The sequence below is a fragment of the Mirounga angustirostris genome, unplaced genomic scaffold (genome assembly GCF_029215605.1).
Source record: "Mirounga angustirostris isolate CCGP_5_RB_7025 unplaced genomic scaffold, mMirAng1.0.hap1 SCAF_5, whole genome shotgun sequence".
Classification (NCBI taxonomy): domain Eukaryota; kingdom Metazoa; phylum Chordata; class Mammalia; order Carnivora; family Phocidae; genus Mirounga; species Mirounga angustirostris.
Genome location: NW_026991713.1, coordinates 125319578 through 125340199, shown reverse-complemented (window position 1 = coordinate 125340199; position 20622 = coordinate 125319578). Strand labels below are relative to the sequence as shown.

The following is a 20622-nucleotide window of genomic DNA, read 5'->3' as shown; positions in this document are numbered from 1 at the left end:
GAGGACAGTGGAAATACAGAAAATCAACAACAGTGCCCCGGAGCATTTCTCCAGATTGCCAGTGCGGGGGAGCTAATTGGTTGTTGCTGGAAAGGGGTGGATGAAGAGTCAAGGGTGACACATCACTGGAAGAGTCGTACGTGTCTTGGAAAGGGAGGTCTTTCTGAGGACACATTGATCAGGGAGTCATGTAACATATTCATGTGTATAAATGGCAATGCGGCATTTCATTCATGGGTGGAAACAGGTAAAGCCCAGTTTTCCTAAAAGTCAATGCTCTGTATAAATTAGAAACTTGAACTACAGAGGCAAGCTTGCTAGGGAAAGACTAAATTGATCACTTTTATAAGACCAAAGCTTATTTAAATTTGTATTAGTGCTGTGGAAATTACAGAATGGTTTTGGGAAAACTTGCCAAGAAATAAAATGTTGGAAAATACTAGAACTTTGTTAGTATTTATGTTTGTCTTGCAGCTCATTTTGATAAGCCCCCAAGAAACTTAGTTATCCGTTGGATAACTAGTAGTAAGAAAATTTGGTCTTAATTTTCAGTTTATCATGACTAAGCACTATTTTTTGTAATAATTTTTCATTCATTTCAAATAAGATTTATTAAATACCCCATGTTCTCTGAAGCTCTGCAGGTATTATCATCAGCTCCAAGCTGGAACATTCTGTAACCCTGCTCTAGATCTGTGCTGTCCAATAGAAATAAAATGTAAGCCACATGTGTAATTAAAGAATTTTCAGTATCTACATTAAAAAAGGAGGAAAAAGATGAGATTAATTTTAATAATTTATTTAAGCCTAAATATCAAAACTATTATCATTTCAACATGCAGTTAATATAAAAATATACATATGACATTTTAAACTGTCTTTTTTTTGTTTTTTTGTTTTTTTAATTTATTTGAAGAGAGAGACACAGCGAGAGAGGGAACACAAGCAGGGGGAGTGGGAGAGGGAGAAGCAGGCTTCCCGCCGAGCTGGGAGCCCGATGCGGGGCTCGATCCCAGGACGCTGAGATCATGACCTGAGCCGAAGGCAGGCGCTTAACGACTGAGCCACCCAGGCGCCCCAACTCTGTCTTTTTTTAAAAAGAAGTCTCTCAAATTCAGTGTGTATTTTATATTTGCAGCACATAACAACAAACTAGATTTTCAAAGGTTAAAGTGAAATGTAGTCTCAGAGAAAAAACACAGCTGCATTTAATGGACAAACACCTTATACAGCAACAGTTTTTAGGTTTACATTTAAATGAGTTAAAGTAAAACTACTAGTTCATTCTCACAGTGGCCCCCTCTCAGGTGGCTGACGGCCACCATACCGGACTGCACAGCTCTAGAACATTTTGTATGATCTCACACAATGGTGTGATTTACCCGTTTACTTAAGTCCCTCCTTAGAAGATTCATTCATCAACAAGGTGGTCCCAAGGCAGAAGGCGGGGTATATTGAGAACTAAAGGTTTCCTTTAAGAATATGGACAAGAGATTACATATTTCACCTGCTTTAAGAAAGAAGGGTAATGGTGACTAACTGAAGTAAGTACTGAAAATTTAGGGAGAAAAACTCAAGTGTGCCAACTAATCAACAAACTGTTTCAGTTTATCTTCATGTATCAAGAACCTACAGCTATTTAAAGAACTACATAACATTTTAACAATTCCTTTATTATAATTATCTGCAATTTTAGGACGTGAGATCCGTAAATTACAAGTGGTTTAGACTTTCTTAAAGTGATGCTAAGTAGGGAACATTTAATCTTACCTTCATCAAGTCATAAATCTTGTTGCTCTTTATGATGGTTGAAAGATCATAAATAAATTTTTAATATGCCTACATTTTATCATTGACATTTATGATATGTTTTTGTATATTTTGACAAAATACCAAGGTAGAAGGAAAAAGCTCCCTTGTATTTGCAACTGTAATTGATGTTGACATCTGTATTTATGTATCACAAAATCTTGTGTAAACATACTTCATAGGGGTCACAGGAATGTTTTAAATGAATGTACCAAGATACCCTACCTACAGTGCCATTTAGAACAAAATGATATCATAGAGTGGACCAGCTGGACACACATTTTAACAACATTTAAATAACCCCTATGAGATAAGCAGTTTGAACTCCAAACAATTGTTTGATATAATAAATCCATTTTAAGGCTTTGAAGTTGTGCTAACAAATGAAATGGAGTCACAGTTTTTGTATGGAGGTTTTCAAAAAGGATTCTCATGAACTCTTTTATAATAACTACTGTTGGAGTTATACTAGACAATAATATTCCCTCCTGGGTGTCAATTATGGAATTCAGCTTTAGTGGCATGACATACAAATGCCAACGTTTCTTGCTAGGCAAAGAAAATGGTCAAGTAACCGAATCCTGTTTTTTCTGCTGCACTGTAATGATTGAACATTCAGTCATAGCCCTTTGCATCCCAGGCCACCTTTCCCTCACCTGTGAACACGGCAAGGGTCACGTTTCATGAGTTCATTTGTTACAAACACAGACATGCTATAGGTAGCAGATAGGAGGCACTCTTTTCTTCTGTGTGTGAAGCTCACATGGGGTTCTAGAAATGGTTGAAATCATGGCCACGTTGACAAGGGAAGACAAACTCACTAATCATCCCACACAAGGGCCTAGGAAAACAAGTCTCATTACAAAAGTATCTGAGAGGGTTTCCCCATTGGCAGAGTATGGATTGGAGCTCTTAATGATTCTCAACCTACTCCAACTGATTGAGCCCCTTAAAGCAATTCCCTTCTGCTGCATTCTTTTCCAGATGAGAATGACCTTTGAGAAGAACTCACTATAAAAACAAAACAAAACACATCAGCTAGCTCAAAGCACAGTCCTCTCAAATCAAGCCACAGGAAAATCGTTTCCCTGTAGTGCAGGGCAAACTTTCTGCCGACCCAATCTCCGCTCGGTCAGGTATTAGGAGACCCAAGGGCACCTTCATTCCTAAATGTTTTTCCAATAACCTTTCCATAAATGATGTGGTAAATCATCCACCTCAGATAATAAGGCTTTTAAAAAATGCAGTGACAAGGGTGGTGGGGATGGGGAAGCACACGTAACAGATAGTTTTGTGGGTCTATCGAGATGAGTTGAGAACAGCAGGCTATCACCTGGGGCCAGTACAGAAAACCCAATGCTGTTGACAGGATTGACTGTAACACATGTTTCTGGTATGGAACACATGCTCAGAGAAAACAAAGGGACCCAGATTTATCTCCCTTAGAGAGACAAGCCTTTGAACCTCTTTGGATGAACATTCTGTATTAAAACCCAAAGCCTTTGTCTTCTAGGTTGAACGTAAATCCAACTACAGCAGACATCTTGTGAGGGAAAGAAAGGCAAGCTAAATGAAATAAGATGTGGCCGTCCTTACTTTAACATGCCACCAAAGCTTACAAAAATATTTTGACATTTCCAAGTTGGGCTTCCTTGACTTAGCCAGGGAGGGTGAGACATTTGGGGAGGTTTACTATTACTGAGGCTTGAAGTGTACCTTGTTCCAGGTGTAATGCAGGCCTTCAGAGACATCACTTTATTAACCTTCTCAACAATGCTTTCAGGTGAATATAACAGCCTCAGGGAGGTACGGTGATTTCCTGAGTGTTTCCTAATTAGAGTGGGTGGAGCCAGGGTGAGGCCCAGGAGAATGTGTGTGTGTTTAATAATATAATCCCATTTTTTTATTTTTTAAATTTAATTTTTAAAAATTTTAATTAATTAACCCATATACTGTATTATAAGTTTCAGAGGTAGAGTTTAGTGATCCGTCAGATGCATATAACACCCAGTGCTCATTCCATCAAGTGCTCTCCTTCATGCCCATCACCCAGTTACCCCATCCCCCACCCCCTTCCCTTCCAGCAACCCTCAGTTTGTTTCTGAAACACATTTGAAATGTGAGTCTTGCCCTGTGTTGCCTGACCCCGTGCTAGAGTTTCCTAGTGCTTTTATTTTTTTTAAGTATGTTCCACACCCAGCCAACGCTGTGCTTAAACTGAGATTAAGACCTGAACTAAGATGAAGACCTGAACTAAGATGAAGATTAAGCTAGCTCAAAGCACAGTCCTCTCAATCAACTAAGATTAACTAAGATGAAGCGTCCGACGCTTAACCAACTGAGCCACCCAGGCGCCCCCCTCGGTGGTTTTAAAGCACAGTGCCAGGGCCCCAGCCCAGCCCTCCTCAATCCCGATATTTGGGGTGAGGTCTTAGCATGTATGTATCTTTAAAGCTGCACGAGTGATGATGCTTTGCATACTCAGGGTTGAAAATCACTAATCAATGGATTCATCCAATTTAAATTACGAAAAGTACATCAGGCTAGAAAAATTAAATTTTATAATTACATTTTAAGACTTCACCGATAAGACGTCATATGGTATGTATCAACTTATATACCATCCAAAGCAGTGCCTCTCAAGTTGTACTGTGTTACACGAGGCCCTCATGATTGTGATAAAATGCAGATCCTGACTCCGCAGGTCTAGAGTGAGGCTTCTTTCTGAATTTCTGACAGTTTCCTAGGTGATGCAGATGGTGCTGTCTGCAAGTGCACCACGAGTAACAAAGACCTGGGGACCAGGGTTCAAGTGGGGGTTGTAGCTATGGAATGACCCAGAGACAGAGATTTAAATCTTAATATTTTTTCCCAGAGCTCTGGCTGTGATCACCTTCATGGTAAACTCCGGGTCTGGGTGACCGTGTCCCCGTGTCCCGGTCTGCTCTCCACGGCCTTGCCAAGCTGTGGAGGACTCCAGCAGTTGTGTTGTGACTGATAGACCCCCGTCAGTAATGTTTAGTAGTCTCAATTTTAAAATAACATGTCATTCAAATGAAGATCATAGTGTGCTTTTTTTCCAGGTGAAAATTACAGTTCTTTGCATAGAAAGGATATGACCAAGGTCATCCAGCTGTCCCTAAGGAAGAGTTTCCCCCCAGCATCCCCACCTCACTTACCATGCTGTCTTTAAAATTAAACAATTAGGAGGATTGCATTATAGTGATCATTGCTATCTGGACTTCTTCCAAACAAAATGGCTTGATGAAAAAGTGGTATTAGTCCTGCACTGATTTTTTTTTTTGAGTAGAAATTGACACTGAAAGTTTAAAAATTTGATCAAGCAGCACTAAGAAATTTCCAGACTGAGATAAGAGAAGAGTGATCCAGAGAAGAAACTTTCCTCAAGTTAATGTAATAAGCACTTAAATGTAGCACAAGCTGAACTGTGATTTAAAAAATAATTATTTCAACAAAATTATTGTGGCTCTATATTTTTCAGATACTCACTGCTATGCTTCCTTCTGGGAGTTTTGCTGGCTGATCTTTATAAGGCATCTTCTTAACTTTGAAGGACACCAGGGATGCAAGAGAATAGGGATCATTTTTTCTCTGAAATTGAAAATATTGATTTAAATATATTCCATGCAAATATTTAAAAAAGTTATACAGGCAGCCATCCAATTGTTTTCCAAAGCAAAATTTCATTTTTCCTTCTTTTTTCATTTTTCTCTTCAAAAAAATTTTCCCCATCCGATCATCCATCATACATCCAGACATCCTTTGAGACACCCATTCCACTGTCCATCCAACTGCCCATCCAGTCATTCATCCTTTTCTTAGTTCTAAAAAGAATTTGTCGTATTAACAAAAGACTTGGTACAACGACGTTAGAATAAAAACAGAAAATCAGAGTCCTAAAAAGGATCAAGCACAAAGATTAATATAGTTGCTGCTAGTGAAGAACAAAGGGGAGATATAGTGGGTTATAAAATTCTTATTATCTGATAGAGGGAAATATTTTAGGAGAGAGACTGATACTAAGTTATAAAGAAATTTATCACATTTCATCTGATACAGAAGATCCAGAAAAGGCTCTCTTAGTCTCAGCACTGTTAGGATTTTGGAGTTGGATGGGGTACTGTCCTGAGCATTGTAGGATATGTAGCTCTCTCTGACCTCTACCCACTAGATGTCAGGCCAGTAACACCTCTATCCCAATTGTGACAACCAAAAATGTCTTTAATTATTGTCAATGTCCCTCGAGGAGCAAAATCCCCTTGGTTAAGAACCACTGATTTAGGGGTGCCTGGGTGGCTCAGTCGGTTGGGCGTCTGCCTTTGGCTCAGGTCATGATCCCAGCGTCCTGGGATAGGGCCCCTCATTGGGCTCCCTGCTCAGTGGGGAGCCTGCTTCTCCCTCTCCCTCTGCCTGCCTGTCTGCCTACTTGTGATCTGCCTTTCTGTCAAATAAATAAATAAAAATCTTAAAAAAAAACAAACAAACCACTGACTTAAAGCCATAGAATTTTTGATAAAACTTTTCAGCAAAAAAAATTTTTTTTTGTTTAATTGGTTCTCATATTAACTGTTGATTAAAGTCAAAGGAAAATATTTAAGACTAAGTCAAGGAACATAAATTTGAGAACGTAAATTTCTGTGGTTCCCCACCATTTAACTTGAGACAGTGATTAGAGCTATCCAGTCTTAGGCTGGAGCTGGTTCATAATGGCTCTTGAGAGCAGACTGTTAAAATTTCAGGAATTTTGAGTATCAGTTGTTAAACAGAGCCATTATTAAAACTTCTATCTATGTAACTTTCAGAAAATTGTATTTTTTAAAAGGTCATACACACTCCAAACTCAGTATTTATTAACTATTTTATTGTATTTTGCTAGTACCTATGCTCTGGATATTATTTAAGTCTGTTGTATCTGGAAGGGGATGTGCCTCTCTTCCCAACTCCAGATTTGGTGACGTTATGCTGGCAGCTTGAAATCGGCCACGGTGGGAATATTTACACCATGGAAATCAACAAATGCTGCACATTGGAGCTTCCCCCACTACTCCCACAGAGCAGTTTATTAAACATTCACCAGCACTTCACCATTTATAATTCAATGTTGGGTTTCTTGAAGCCAATCCATCAAGTTGGATTGTAATAATTTTGTTTACATTTTTTTACGAAGTTCTTTTTTTTTTCTTCCTGTGACTGAATGTTTTTCTCTTTTCAATAAATCCCATTTCCTCTAGATGATAAGGACAGGCAAGAGTATGCAACATTTTAAAATACTTAAAGTCACTATATCTTTGACTTTTTCTCTCTTTCTATGCCAACATTCCAGGATAAGTAACTTTATTCATTTGGAAAAATTATTTTTTGGTTGTTATTCTTCTGATGTTCTCTTGTCTCCTGGCTTTTCCATTTTAACTGAAAGTTGGATTTGTTTGTTTGTATGAAAAGTGTTTTTTAAAACGTGGAAAAACTGGGCGCCTGGGTGGCTCAGTTGGTTAAGCGACTGCCTTCGGCTCAGGTCATGATCCTGGAGTCCCGGGATCGAGACCCGCATCGGGCTCCCTGCTCGGCAGGGAGTCTGCTTCTCCCTCTGACCTTCCTCCTTCTCATGCTCTCTGTCTCTCATTCTCTCTCTCTCAAATAAATAAAATAAAATCTTTAAAAAAAAAACGTGGAAAAACTTTGCTCATAAAATCTGGCATGTACTTGGTGATTTAAATCTACTTTCTTTAGCACCCTGGCTGGTAGGCACAGAAGGAACATGACTATATTCTGGTCATGAGATTCTGCATAAGAATCACAATTACATACTCATGTGTGTCCATGCTCCCCAAACTCCAGTGAACAAGTTTTCTCTAGTCTCCAAGTTCAATTAAAAAAATTGATAGAAAATAATTCTCTTGCTCTTGAAGTCGTATCTTTGAGGAACAAATCAATAGGGACCTCCATCTCTGTCTCAACTCTAGATGGGAAGTTTTGTCCTGCCTGATTCTGCATTTATGAATATGGAAGTTTCTTAATGAATAAAAGGTGGGATTTGAACTCTAGAATGTAGAACAGGGAGAAACATGTTTGTCTGAGGGGATTTCCATTCACCTCCTTCCTTTACCCCCTCTGCTCTTGGCCATAGTTTGATTTTTCCTCATGTTTTACTTTATCCCCAGTCCTTAGTATCCTTTCCAGTGGTTCACAGCCCCGTGGGCTTTGCTGAGCTTCAGAAACACCTGGGATCAGGCTCAGGGATTCTAATTCAGAAAGATGAGGATGAAACTATATTTGTCCTACATTGTTTGCAATTTTGACATTGTTGTTTAACTTATTATTTGTCTCTATTACTTTTCTCCTCAACAAGATTATATAGAAATGGAGGGTGTAAACCATGGGATATAATGTTTATATCTTCCACAGCACCTCGAACAGCTTCAACCCTGGCTGACTGACCACGTAAATGGACAGTGAATGAACCCTTCGACCTCACATAACACCCATTTTATAGCACCTTATAGAAGGTTTAGTTCTTTCAATGGTTGAATTGGACCCCATCCACTATCAACTAGATTAGAAAGTTCAAGAAGTTCTAAGAAAGGTAGTGACATAAAATGGGGGCTGTGGTTCATGAAAACGGGCTGTTGACCTGTCCCTCCACTATTTGATTCGGTGACGTAAACTGACACAGTCTGGGGCCTGAACAAATTAAGGTGGTAGGCAAATAGCCTGCAAACAATACAACTCATAGACAGATCTACTCCTTATTTTAAATTATTCTCCAAACCCGAGATTCTTCCATCCTTTTCAGTAGGAAAATGCATTTATTTTTTCATTTTTCTAAGATGCTCTGGAGCTCCAAGGAATGGGGACATGTAAGCAATTAGACTATGATCAGCTGGGGTGCCAAAGACGCGCTAGTCTTGTGACTGCAGGTCAAAAGCATGGCACAAGTAAGTATTTAATTCATGAACAACAATTATGAGCAGAGTCATATTATTGATTCTACGTTCAAAGTTGAATGCTTTTAGCCATGGTCTTCACATAACAACTACATTATTCTTAGGTTTAAAAGAAATCTCCTCTTCCATATAGCAATATACTCAACTAATAGCAATCACTGCTACATTGCAGGCAATTTAAGACTGAAAAAGCAGCTGGAGTTAATATCCCTTGACAATACCTGAGACCTTCGACCTGCCCCAGCTAGCTATTAATCCTCAGAAAATGCCCTGTTCCTCTCTCATTTCTGCGTCATTTCGACCGTGGTTTGCAGCTCACTAGCTGTCATGCACTTTTGCACAATGATTTGCTCACGGTCTTGGTACTAATACAAGTCCTCTAGTCGGTAACAAATGGAGAGTGAGGCTTTTGAATTGGTTAAATACATGGTGTGGCTGGTAACGTCATGAGCCCTTCCACTCCTACCTTCCCACGGCTCACTTCCTTCTCAAGAATTCTTTTTGACCACATAGCCCATGTTTAAGTACTCAACATTTGCCAGAAACAAAGCCTTGTGAGCTGATAAAACCTAAGCGATTACTAGTGAAATCTTACCCTGGGAAGGATTGTTTCAAACAACAATCACAGGACAGGTTATCATTTAGGACTATTCTAAATAAAATCTTTTTCTGACCGGTTTGCATGCTCACCAAGTGGACAGAAACAAACATAATGCAGCAAATCATGTCATGCAAGAATTGTAAACTTTCTAGTTCAGATTAGGAAGGCAGAGAATGTTTACCTCCTTCTGGATTGCATGACAAAACCGTTAAAAACCTCCAGTATGTAGTACATTCTTAGAGAGAGTGGGAGAGGCAGGAAGGGAGCGAGGGAGAGAGACTGCAATAAGGAAGGCACTCCTCTTCAGCACTCAGATTACAAGACAGGGAATAAGCAGAAACTGGGTGTGTGGAAATGTGGGCTATGGCTGTGGGTAAATGCTGGTGACTTGAGCCACTCTCTCTGGTCTTGGTTTTGGCTCAGGTCATGCTCTCAGGGTCCTGGGATCATCGAGCCCCATATCGGGCTCTGCGCTCAGCGGGGAGTCTGCTCAAGATTCTCTCTCTCCCTCTGCCCCTCTCCCTGCTCTCTCTCTCTCTGTCAAATTAACAAGTTAATAAGTTAACAATCTTTAAAAAAATTAAATAATCATGTTTCCCTTGACTGTGGTGTCGTAATGATTTTAGTCCTGTTTCACCAAAAAGTTATTCTCCCTTATTTCAGTAGGATGTGATACCCAAAGTAATAGAAGGAATGTATGGTTATCATTGAAGACTGTATGGGCTTGGGAATTCAGTGAGACTCCTTTCCTCAACTCCTCAACTCTGAGATAAGTAGTAACAACCCCAAAACAGAGTGACCATGAACAAATCGATGGAAAGGAAGCGATACCTGAAGAGGAGCCTGGTACATAGTTGGCACTCCATGGGTATTTGTTTAGTGAATGAATAAATAATGATTTAACTAAGAAAAAATTTAAAAATCAAATAAATTGTGTACTGCACTTCTCCCTGGTTCAGGCATTCAAAACTGGGGGTGATTTTGCCCCCAGGGAACATTGACAATGTCTGGAGACAGTTTTGATGGTCATAACTGGGGAATGGGTTGCATCTAGTGGAGGGGGGCAGGGATGCTGCTAAGCATCCTATAATGCACTTCCTATAAAGCATTCTATAATCCTATAATGATTGTTCCCCACAACAAAGAATGATCTGATCTGAAAGAGTATGCTGAGATTAAGAAACCCTGCCTTAGTTAAAAAATAAAAAAGCTTCACCACTATTTCATAAATACCTTTAACTTTCCTTCCATTTATTTTAGAAACAAAATTAAATAGGATTTGCGAGACTACAGAAGTATTTTGAATCCCAGAAAACATGAAAATCCAGACTTATGAAATTCTGTATTTATTAGTTAGACTCAAAAGGACTTTACCATTTGATTTTCTATGGTGCAATGAGCCAGATGAATTTTTTAATAGTTAAAATGTGAGCAAGAATGCATAGATTTGGTAGAGTTTTAAATTTATCTTATTTTCTCCTCTCTAAATCCTTTCTAAACAACAAGGTCACAACATAGTAGTATCATTTGAATAAATAGCTCTTTCCAAATGGAAAAAATTAATTTGTTCAGTATAAAAGAGATCTTAGAACTTTAAAATGCACGCAGTCCACGGAATTATCTGTGGCAGGGTGGGATGCCACAGATTAGATACACGGAAGCAGCCAAGAACCTCTTAATCACACATATGTGGAACGTCACTAAGATGCATCCTGGCTGGGGCCCAGGCTGTGGGAATCTCCCCTTTCCCTTCTTCATTGATTTCTATTTTGACCCTTTGGGGCATATGGCTTACACTGTGCTCTTATATGCGCCATCATTCCACTGACTAATATTTACTGAAAACTACTATGTGCTGGGCACTGGGTAGAAAGTGGTGAGCTAAATAGATTTATTCGAAGCTAAGTTACTGTCTAAAGGCCTTAGGGACTCAGGATATTTTCATTGTCTTCACCTAAAAGATGAAGGAATATTACTCAGCCATAAAAAAGAAGGAAATCCTGCCTTTTGTGACAACACAGATGGACAAGGAGGAGGACATTATGCTAAGTGAAATGAGTCGGAGAAAGACAAATACTGTATGACATCACTTACATGTGGAATCTAAAGAAGCAGCACTCAGAAATAGAGTAGATCAGGTTGGGCCTCGGGGTGGGGGGATTGGGGAGATGATGGTCAAAGGGTACAAACTTCCTGCTATAAGATGAATAAGTTCTGAGTATCTAATGTATAATTAACAATACTGTATTGGATTCTTGAGAGCTGTTAAAAGAGTAGGTCTTAAAAGTTATCACCTGCCCTCCACACACACACAAAGATAATTACATGAGGGGATGGAGGTATGAACTAAATTCAGAGTAGTAACCATTCAAAAACATACAGGTCTCCAATCATCATGCTGTATACCTTAAACTTCCATATATGTCAGCAATATCTCAATAAAGCTGGGGAAAAAAAAAAGGTCTTCACCTGATGGGAAAGATGACCAGCTGACCTTGGCTCAACGTCTCCACAGACACTTCTTTTAAACAATTTTAAAAATTAAAAAATTTTAAAAATTAATAAAAAATGTTGAATTAAAATTAAAATTAAATCTAAATTTTTTAAATGAAAAAAATCAAATTTTTCTAAATTTAAAAATTAAAACATTTAAAAATCCTTTTTAGGAAAACTTCCAGCTGAGCTTTTGAGGAGAGGTTCCCTACGAGCGGGTGCATGAGCGTCAGTGTTGTTACCTGGAGGAAGGTCTTGGCCCATAACCGTGACCTGACTTTTAGGACGGCGCTTTCTCCTCCTTCTAGCCGCCCCACTGCACAGGAGATTTGTAAGCACTCGATATTTGTACAGTTCTGCAAAACAAAACAAAACAAAACAAAACAAAACAAAACAAAACAAAACAAAAAAAACCCCAACATCAGTGGTGGCCAATCGGTGTTTTTAAATTGTGGTGGAAAATCAACATTGAAGTCAGCTTATCTGCACGGTATTTTCTCAGAAGTCACCACCTAATTCATAAATTATTCATTTACACAACAAACAATTACATTGAAACAACCAAGAGAAAGCCCAGTTTGGTAGTAATGATGCATCAATTTTACTGGTAGTGTAGAGATAATGGAATGTAAAATACAACATAAGATTTAAGCTTTGTTTTTTCCTAAGGACTTAAAACAGTTCTCTGCAGCAGTGATTGGATTGTTCTTTGTTGATTTCATTTCTCAGAAGGCAGGAGGATATTTCTTATAGACTCTTACAACACATGACCCTGGACTAAAGGAGCCCTGAAAAGGCTTCGGAGGAAGCTCCCTGTATCTATATTATCTCAAAGACCCAGTGTTATCAACCCATTTTTTCCAAAACATTCTTCCTTCTAAATTACTTCTTGGTTATAAAGCAGAACCTTCGAGTTCCATCCATTAGGCTGTTTTTAAGCTAGTTCCTAATTTTGCTAACTTACAACAGGCAACTTTTATTATATAAAATGCATGTTCCAGGGAAGTATTCATTGTGATGACATTCTACCTGTCAAATCATATTTTTTGATTGGGTCCAGTATGGAAATAAATAGACAGCTCACATCTGTTTTCTGTGTATCCATGTACAGGATGATACTTCTTGAATTGTACTCCCTCACTGATTTGAACTTATCGTGTGGGCTATGCTTTATTTATTTCTCATGTCTCAAGCACTGGGCTCTGGACTATCAATGCCCAATAAGCATTAGTTTATTGACTAGTATGAGCAGGATTTAACTGAGGCATTTTACTTTAATGAAATTGCTAAACCACAGAGTAGCTTGAGGGACATATTGCCATGAAAATCTTTTTTGAGAACCTCTGAATTCTCCAAAAACAAAGCAATCAGTAAGGGGCATCTGATAAATTCCAGGGAGGTCAGATTTCGACATGCTGTTTCCAGGTTCAGGTGGTGGGGCTGTTCTTATTCTACTAGGGTTGGGAGCTGAGGTGTTTGGGGTTTTGTGCCTACAGCAGGAGCAGGAATTCTGGAAGCGCTGCAGTTTGTGTCCCCTGTGAGGACCCTCATGTTTACCTACACTTCATTACTGACATGCTGTGTATCTCCAATCCCACCCTTTGGAGGCAAAGAAGGCGAGTGAGAAGGGGGTGATTCTTGTAAGCTCCCTGGACCTGTTGGTCCTGGTGAGCTAGCTCTGTTGGAGGATTCTGGAGAAAGACTGTGCTCAGAATGAGTCTTGAAGGGCGAGAAAGAGTGACCTAGCCGTCTAGGCAGACAGGGACAAGACCAGTGCATGTTCAGAAAAGAGGAGAAAAGGGTATTCGGGGGCAGGGTGGACAGATAGAAGTGAGAAAGGAATGAGAGGAAGTCTACGTGGTAAAGAATATTCCTATTGGAGACAAGGAGTTTAGATTCTATTCAGAAGGTCCCGTTTAAGCAAGGGCTATAATGGGGTTTGGGTTTTAGGGGCAGGTGGTATGGGAGGCAAGAATGGGGAGGAGGAGAGTGGGAAGCAAGGAGGGTGACAAGGGCTTGTTGCAAGAGTCCAAGGGAGAGGGGAAGAGGCCCTGAACTGAGGTATGGGGATGGAAAGAGGAAAACGGAGTTTAAGGAAGTTCAGGAAGAAGGATGAGACATTGGTGACAAATTGGAAGTTGGGATGAAGGAGAGGGAGGACTGTAAGGAGGATTGTAGGGAGGACTGGAGGGAGCCATTTTGGCTTGGGGAACCGAGTGGATGGGCACTGGTGTTCCTGCGTTTGGGAATTCTAGAGGAGAAGCACATTCTGGGGGTCATGGAGACAGAATTCTGGATGTGTTGGGGCTGGAGTGGTTATCAGGCATCCAGAGGAATGTATACACTGAGCTCCTCGAGTCTAGAGTGTAGTAGGGACTGCTAAGATGGCAGGAGGCCCATAGGCGTGGCTGGAGTCCATGATTGTGCAGTACGTTTCCCTGAAGGAGCGAAGTTGGTGGGAGAAGGAAGGGATCTGAGGATGGAGACCTGAGGTACAGGGGCATCTGAGAATGGGCAGAGGAGAAGCCCACAAACAATTCTAAGAAGGCTCAGGCCAACAGACTGGAAGAGAACCAGGAGAGAGTGTTTTGCGGGAGGCCAAGGGACATACAGTTTCAGGAAGTGATTAATAGTATCAGAGGCTGAAGAAGGTTTGAAAGATAAGGTTTCTGTAAGCCGAGAAGGGAAAGGGACAAGAAGAAAGCCTGGTGAGGAGGAGATGGTATGGTCATTATAAGAGCAGCAGGGGTCCTAGAGGAGAGAGGCAAGGACGCTCTTGGGCAGAGGAGAAGTATATTTCAGTGTGACAGATACAAATTTTTTCTATGCAAATTGGAAATTATGATCCCAACACAGGATGCTGGCATTTTGCACTTTCAAATTCCTAATCAGAAATGGGATTCAGTAAGTTGTTTTTAACTAAACAAAAACCATAGGAGGTCTTATTGAACTTTTGATTTTAGAATAAACTTTGTATAATCACTTTCTATCCAAAACTGTTTTGACTTGAGGACAGGCGGAGGCGTATGATTTGCAATTTTTGAACCAATAAGAGACAAAGAGAATAAAGCATGAGTTAACAAAGTCAGAAATGGCTTTAAAATAAAATTTTAATAAAAATAAAAATCTACAGGGACTTGAACCAAAATCTGTCCCCTGTCATAGCTTTTTGCCAGGTAACTTTAGGTTCTTCTATTATAATAAACATTCCTCTATTGATTTAAGTTTAACTGAATAAGACTTGCTCGATGTATGTTTCTGTCCATTTCCATGTTTGAAACTTTTTATGAATTTTAGAACATATTCAAGACACATTAAAACAAAACATTTTAGACTCTTTTTTTTTTTTTAATTTTAGCCTCTTAATTGTAGAGTTTGGTGGTATTAACATTCACCTTGGAACGAGTGAAGAGAATTGAATTGAATTGAAAATACCAACTCTTGAGTGCTCTCCACAGTTTTGCAAAGGGTTGACTAAGCTCAGGATAGATCTACCACAGCTCCCCGTGCTATGACTCTGCAGGGTTTGGGCCCAGGAAATCAGAAGACCCCATTCTCGTCTTTTCTGGACCATCAGAGGAGTCTGAGATGCAGGGACACTTGTGACAGCCCTGCCCCTCAGCGCTCAGTGTCTAGGAATGGGCTCACAGCGGGAGCTTTGTGTTCTGCAAATGCATCGCATGCCATGTTTTAGGTTTTTATCATTATTTTTCTAACGTGGCCTGCATGGCAGGTTTAGAAGAGTGAAAGCCCTATAATGCAAATATGGCTTTGAAGGCAGGGAAGAGTCACTTTGTTGGCTCACAACGTGTACTGGAAAAACATGGCAGGCATATCTGAGCATTGAATGGGATGGAGAAACAAACAGCCCAAGTTCAAACCTTCTGTGTTTGGGAGTTTGGTCCAATCTGGCCTTTCCTCTCGGATGTGCACGCACTGGGATAACTCACCAGGATTTTTGCGGGGCTCTGTCTGTGGGGCTCCGGCATCCGCACGTCTCTCTTCCTGACAAGATGAGGGATGGTCGAGTTTCGCAAAAAGGCGCTCAGCTCGGGGGTGTCCTCTGGGGGGGCGGCGGGCTGCAAAGAGAAAGCAAGAGATAGCACATCAGTCTCATAAATGCTCGTCACCTTTTCGTTAGCCTTGAACGCCAGGCATTTTCCCCCTCAGCGGGCTAGGAGTCACAATAGAAGCCAGACCCGTCCTGATTTGCCAGCAGTGTGTTCAATCACACAATGAAATGCATGGACAAGGGATAAGGCTTCCCGTTCTCCAACCATAGGAGCTCCTGAAGGATGGGGAATGCCTTCCTGGAAAGTTTATCTTGTAAGGGTCAGATTTTAAGCAAAAGTGATTTCCCCAGATGGAAGTGACTTTTCAAGCATGAGTCTTTATTTTCCTGTTACTTTTCTCTCTTCATACATCGGTGCTGGTGAAGCTCCAGGAACATTCTGTGTGGTGGGACGGATCCTCAGGAGGCAGGAAAGTGAGGCACTGGCCGTGGGGAAACAGATGTAGTCGAGGACCCGACATCAGCATGCCTGAGCCCCACGCTCCTGAAGTTGTAAGAAACGCTCCCTCAGGAGTGAATTGTGTTCTAATAAAAATGACTTTTCCAAAGCATGCCACATGAACATTGTGCTGTAAGGGAGCTTGTTTTCAGCCCTCAGTTTGTTTTGCGATTGTTCTAGAACTTATGATTTTATCTCAGGCTCCATGCTGGGTACATCTGATAGCTGAATAAATATTTTGAAATGCCAATAAATCACACATAATACCCCATTAGAATTTTTCATTTTAGACTGACTGAATATAGAACCTTAATTTTCTGCCCCTACCCCAAGTCCCCCAAACACGTTCTTTTGTTCTTTTTACTTAAAAAAAAATTTTTTTTAAGATTTTATTTATTTATTTGACAGAGAGAGAGCGAGCGCAAGCAGGGGGAACAGTAGAGGGAGACGGAGAAGCAGGCTCTCACTGAGCAGAGAGCCCAACATGGGGCTCAATCCCAGAACCCTTGGATCATGACCTGAGCCGAAGGCAGACACTTAACCGACTGAGCCCCCCAGGCGCCCCCACACACGTTCTCTTTATAGTCACAGGGGCAGTGATAGTATGCCCATTTCTGTGGGGTGAAGACAGATATTCCTATATTGTGGATGTAGGATGCACCACAGAAAATGGAATGATCATGCCCAGCATGTCCTAAAACCCTAGAAAAATCTACTGGATAAACAGAAAGATAGAGTCCAGATTCCTCAGCATCTGTGCACAGCCCCTGTGTACTGACCTCAGCCTACTGCTCCAGCCTCATTTTTTACTGAGAGCCCTCTACACCCTGCTCAGCAATGTGCAGAACCTCTGTCCACTCCTGACGTGCAGCAGGATGATTCCTGAGCCCATGTGTGACCTTCCATGTGGTAGCTCTATTCCCCCATCAGCACCCACCAAGCTGTGCTGTAAATGCCTGCTGAACAGCCTCAGTTGCCCAGTGAGAACATGTAAAATGATAAGCATAGAGTCACATATAACATCCAAGGCAATCTCGGGAAACAGGGAGAGGAAGAAGATCCAGTGAGGAAACGTGAGATAGGAGAAATCGGATGTAAGAGACAATCCAGGCAATGAATCATGGAACACTTCATCTAAAACTAATGATGTAATGTATGGGGATTAACATAAGAATTAAAAAAAAAAAAGAGACAATCCAGGAAAGCAGGAAAGTGGGAATCTAGGGAAGCCTAAGGGAAAGAAAGTTGCAGAAATAAAGGAGTGACTAAGAATGTCAAATCCTGCAGAGGAGTAAAGAATTAGGACTAAAAACAGTCACTGAATTTGTCATGTAAGGAATTATGGACATATGATCCAGCAGTTCCACTCTGGATATTCATCGGAAGAAAACAAAAACACTAGTTTGAAAAGATATATGCATCTCCATGTTCACGGCAGCTTTATTTATAGTAGCCAAGATATGGAAGCAGCCTGTGTCCACTGATCGATGAATAGATGTGGTGAACACACACACGTGTGCACGCGCACACACACCAAAATATTATTCAAACATAAAAAAGAAGGAAATCCTGGATGGGATTTCCTGGATGGTTGACCTTGTTGGCATTATGTTAAATGAACTAAGACAGAGAAAGACAAATCCCATGTGGGATCTAAGAAAAAAAGACCACCAGAGACCCAGACCCAAACCACAGCCTTAACTCATAGAGAACAGATTGGTGGTGATTGCCAGTTTGGAGGGGGAGGGATCCTGGGGAGTGGCTGAAATGGGTGAAAGTGGTCAAAAAGTATAAACTTCCAGTTATAAAATAAATAAGTCCTAGGGATGTAAAGTATAGATAGTGACTCTAATTAATAATACTGTATTGTATGTTTAGAAGTTGCTAAGAGAGTAGATCTTAAAAGTTCTCATCACAAGGAAAAAAATTTGTAACTCTGTGTGGTGATGGATGTGAACTAGACTTACTATGGTGATCATTTCACAATGTATACAAATACCAAATCATGTTGTATACCTGAAACTAATATGTGATATGTCAATTACATCTCAATGTAAAAAAAGAAAAAAGAATTTGTAGATGCCTTTTGCTGAGCAGGGGATGGGTATGGGTGGAAATTGATCTGCAGAAGACAAAGGGTAAATGCATTCAGACAATTGGATAATTATTTGAAAAATATAAAATTAAATCTTTATCTTACTCTCATATTGAAACAATTCTCCATGGCTCAGAGATGAGATGCAGCCATGTCCTCCAAATAAGAAAGCACCAAAAGAAAACAAAATAAAACATGGATGTTCTTAGTTGCTATTTATAATGGAAATAGGATAGTAACATAAAACTTTGTGGGCATTCATAATTTGTTAAATAAATTATGACATTTATGCAAAAGACTACAGGACACTTTTTAAAAATGATGTAAAGCTACATAGTAATTTAGAAAAATACGAAATCTTAGTAAGAGGAACAGGCAGGTTATAAAATAGCATATATAATAAGATTGCATTTTTTTAAAAGATTTTATTTATTTATTTGAGAGAGAGAGAATGAGAGACAGAGAGCATGAGAGGGAGGAGGGTCAGAGGGAGAAGCAGACTCCCTGCTGAGCAGGGAGCCCGATGCGGGACTCGATCCCGGGACTCCAGGATCATGACCTGAGCCGAAGGCAGTCGTTTAACCAACTGAGCCACCCAGGCGCCCCAAGATTGCATTTTTTAAAAAATAAAAATGGATGTATATTTACCTTGCACATCTAGCAATAGAAACAAAATCTGGGAGAATAGTCATGTAAATATTACTAGTGGTAGAAGTTTTGCTAACTTCTAACTGAGGGTTGCTGGAGTGGGGGTGGGATGGGAGGGATGGGGCGGCTGGGTGATAGACACTGAGGAAGGTATCTGCTATGGTGAGTGCTGTGAATTGTGCAAGACTGTTGAATCACAGATCTGTACCTCTGAAACAAATAATGCAATATATGTTAAGAAACAAAAAAAAAAGAAGATAGCAGGAGGGGAAGAATGAAGGGGGGGAAATCGGAGGGGGAGACGAACCATGAGAGATGATGGACTCTGAGAAACAAACTGAGGGTTCTAGAGGGGAGGGGGGGGTGGGAGGATGAGTTAGCCTGGTGATGGGTATTAAAGAGGGCACGTTCTGCATGGAGCACTGGGTGTTATACGCACACAATGAATCATGGAACACTACATCAAAAACTAATGATGTAATGTATGGTGATTAACATAATAAAAAAATTAAAAAAGAAGTTTTGCTAACTTCTTTTCAAGTATGATAATGGTATTATGGATTTTCAAAGAGGTCCTTAATTACTGGCAATATACAGTGAAGTAGAAAAAAATTAATGCACAAATAAATAGGAAATATAACAGTAAATGGGTGGAGACATTATTAAAAATTAAAAATTAATGCACAAATAAATAGGAAATATAACAGTAAATGGGTGGAGACATTATTAGAAATTAAAAATTTTCTGCTGTTTTTATATATTGCCTGATATATTCTTTTGATGGGCATTTAATACTCTTTAATATGAAAATAAAAAAAATTAATAATTGTAATAAAAGAGAAATAAGCAGGGATAACAAGTACAGATCAGCTAAAAATGGAAGGGAAAAGGGGCTATTCTTGGAAGAAGATGCGGACTGAAGTTATTTGCTTATTGTTTGTTTTGAAGGTGGAAGAAATTTAAGTAAGTTTTTGGGATCCAAGGAGGGAACCAGTAGAGGAGAAGAGGTTGAAAATATAGAAAACAGGGCATACTTGATGTAGCAAGTTAAATTTGGAACTGGAGGAAGAGCTCTCCTTCTTCTGAAAGTGTTGGACAGGTCTTGGGGATGAGAAAGAGACAATTAGAGGTGTGTGTGTGTGTGTGTGTGTGTGTGTGTGTGTGTGGTGGGAGCTGGGAGCTGGGATTTGGGATGGCGAAAGGGATCCTTTGAAGATTCTCTTGCTGTAAGGTCACCTACTAACAGTGATGCTAAGGAGGCTGGATGGGAAGTACGAGAACAGTAGTGAAGGTTTGGAGAAACAAATGAAGAGAGGAATTAAAATGGCAGAGGGGGCTTCTCCACACTCCACTGGCTGTCCAGTGAGCACTTCCCACCATCAGTGTGTCCTGGTGCCCTCAGGCGAAGGGGCAGAGAAGCCAAATTATGGGAGTGTGCCTGATGGAGATTTTCAGGGCAGGGACTTGGAAGGACATGGGAGAAGGGAGGTTACATAAGGGAAC

At 40.2% G+C, this 20622-nt stretch overlaps 1 protein-coding gene across 2 annotated transcripts in view; it reads right to left on the bottom strand.

Annotated features, from left to right (window-relative positions):
* Positions 1–20622, bottom strand: part of ITGA8 (integrin subunit alpha 8) — a 180137-nt gene that overhangs the window by 7671 nt on the left and 151844 nt on the right. For both annotated transcript variants that reach the window (XM_064592014.1, XM_064592013.1), the window contains exons 26-28: positions 15816–15944; positions 12108–12221; positions 5320–5421 (exon numbers count right to left, since the gene is read on the bottom strand). In XM_064592014.1, the coding sequence (XP_064448084.1) occupies positions 5320–5421; positions 12108–12221; positions 15816–15944 (345 nt within the window). The remainder of the gene's footprint in view (positions 1–5319; positions 5422–12107; positions 12222–15815; positions 15945–20622) is intronic.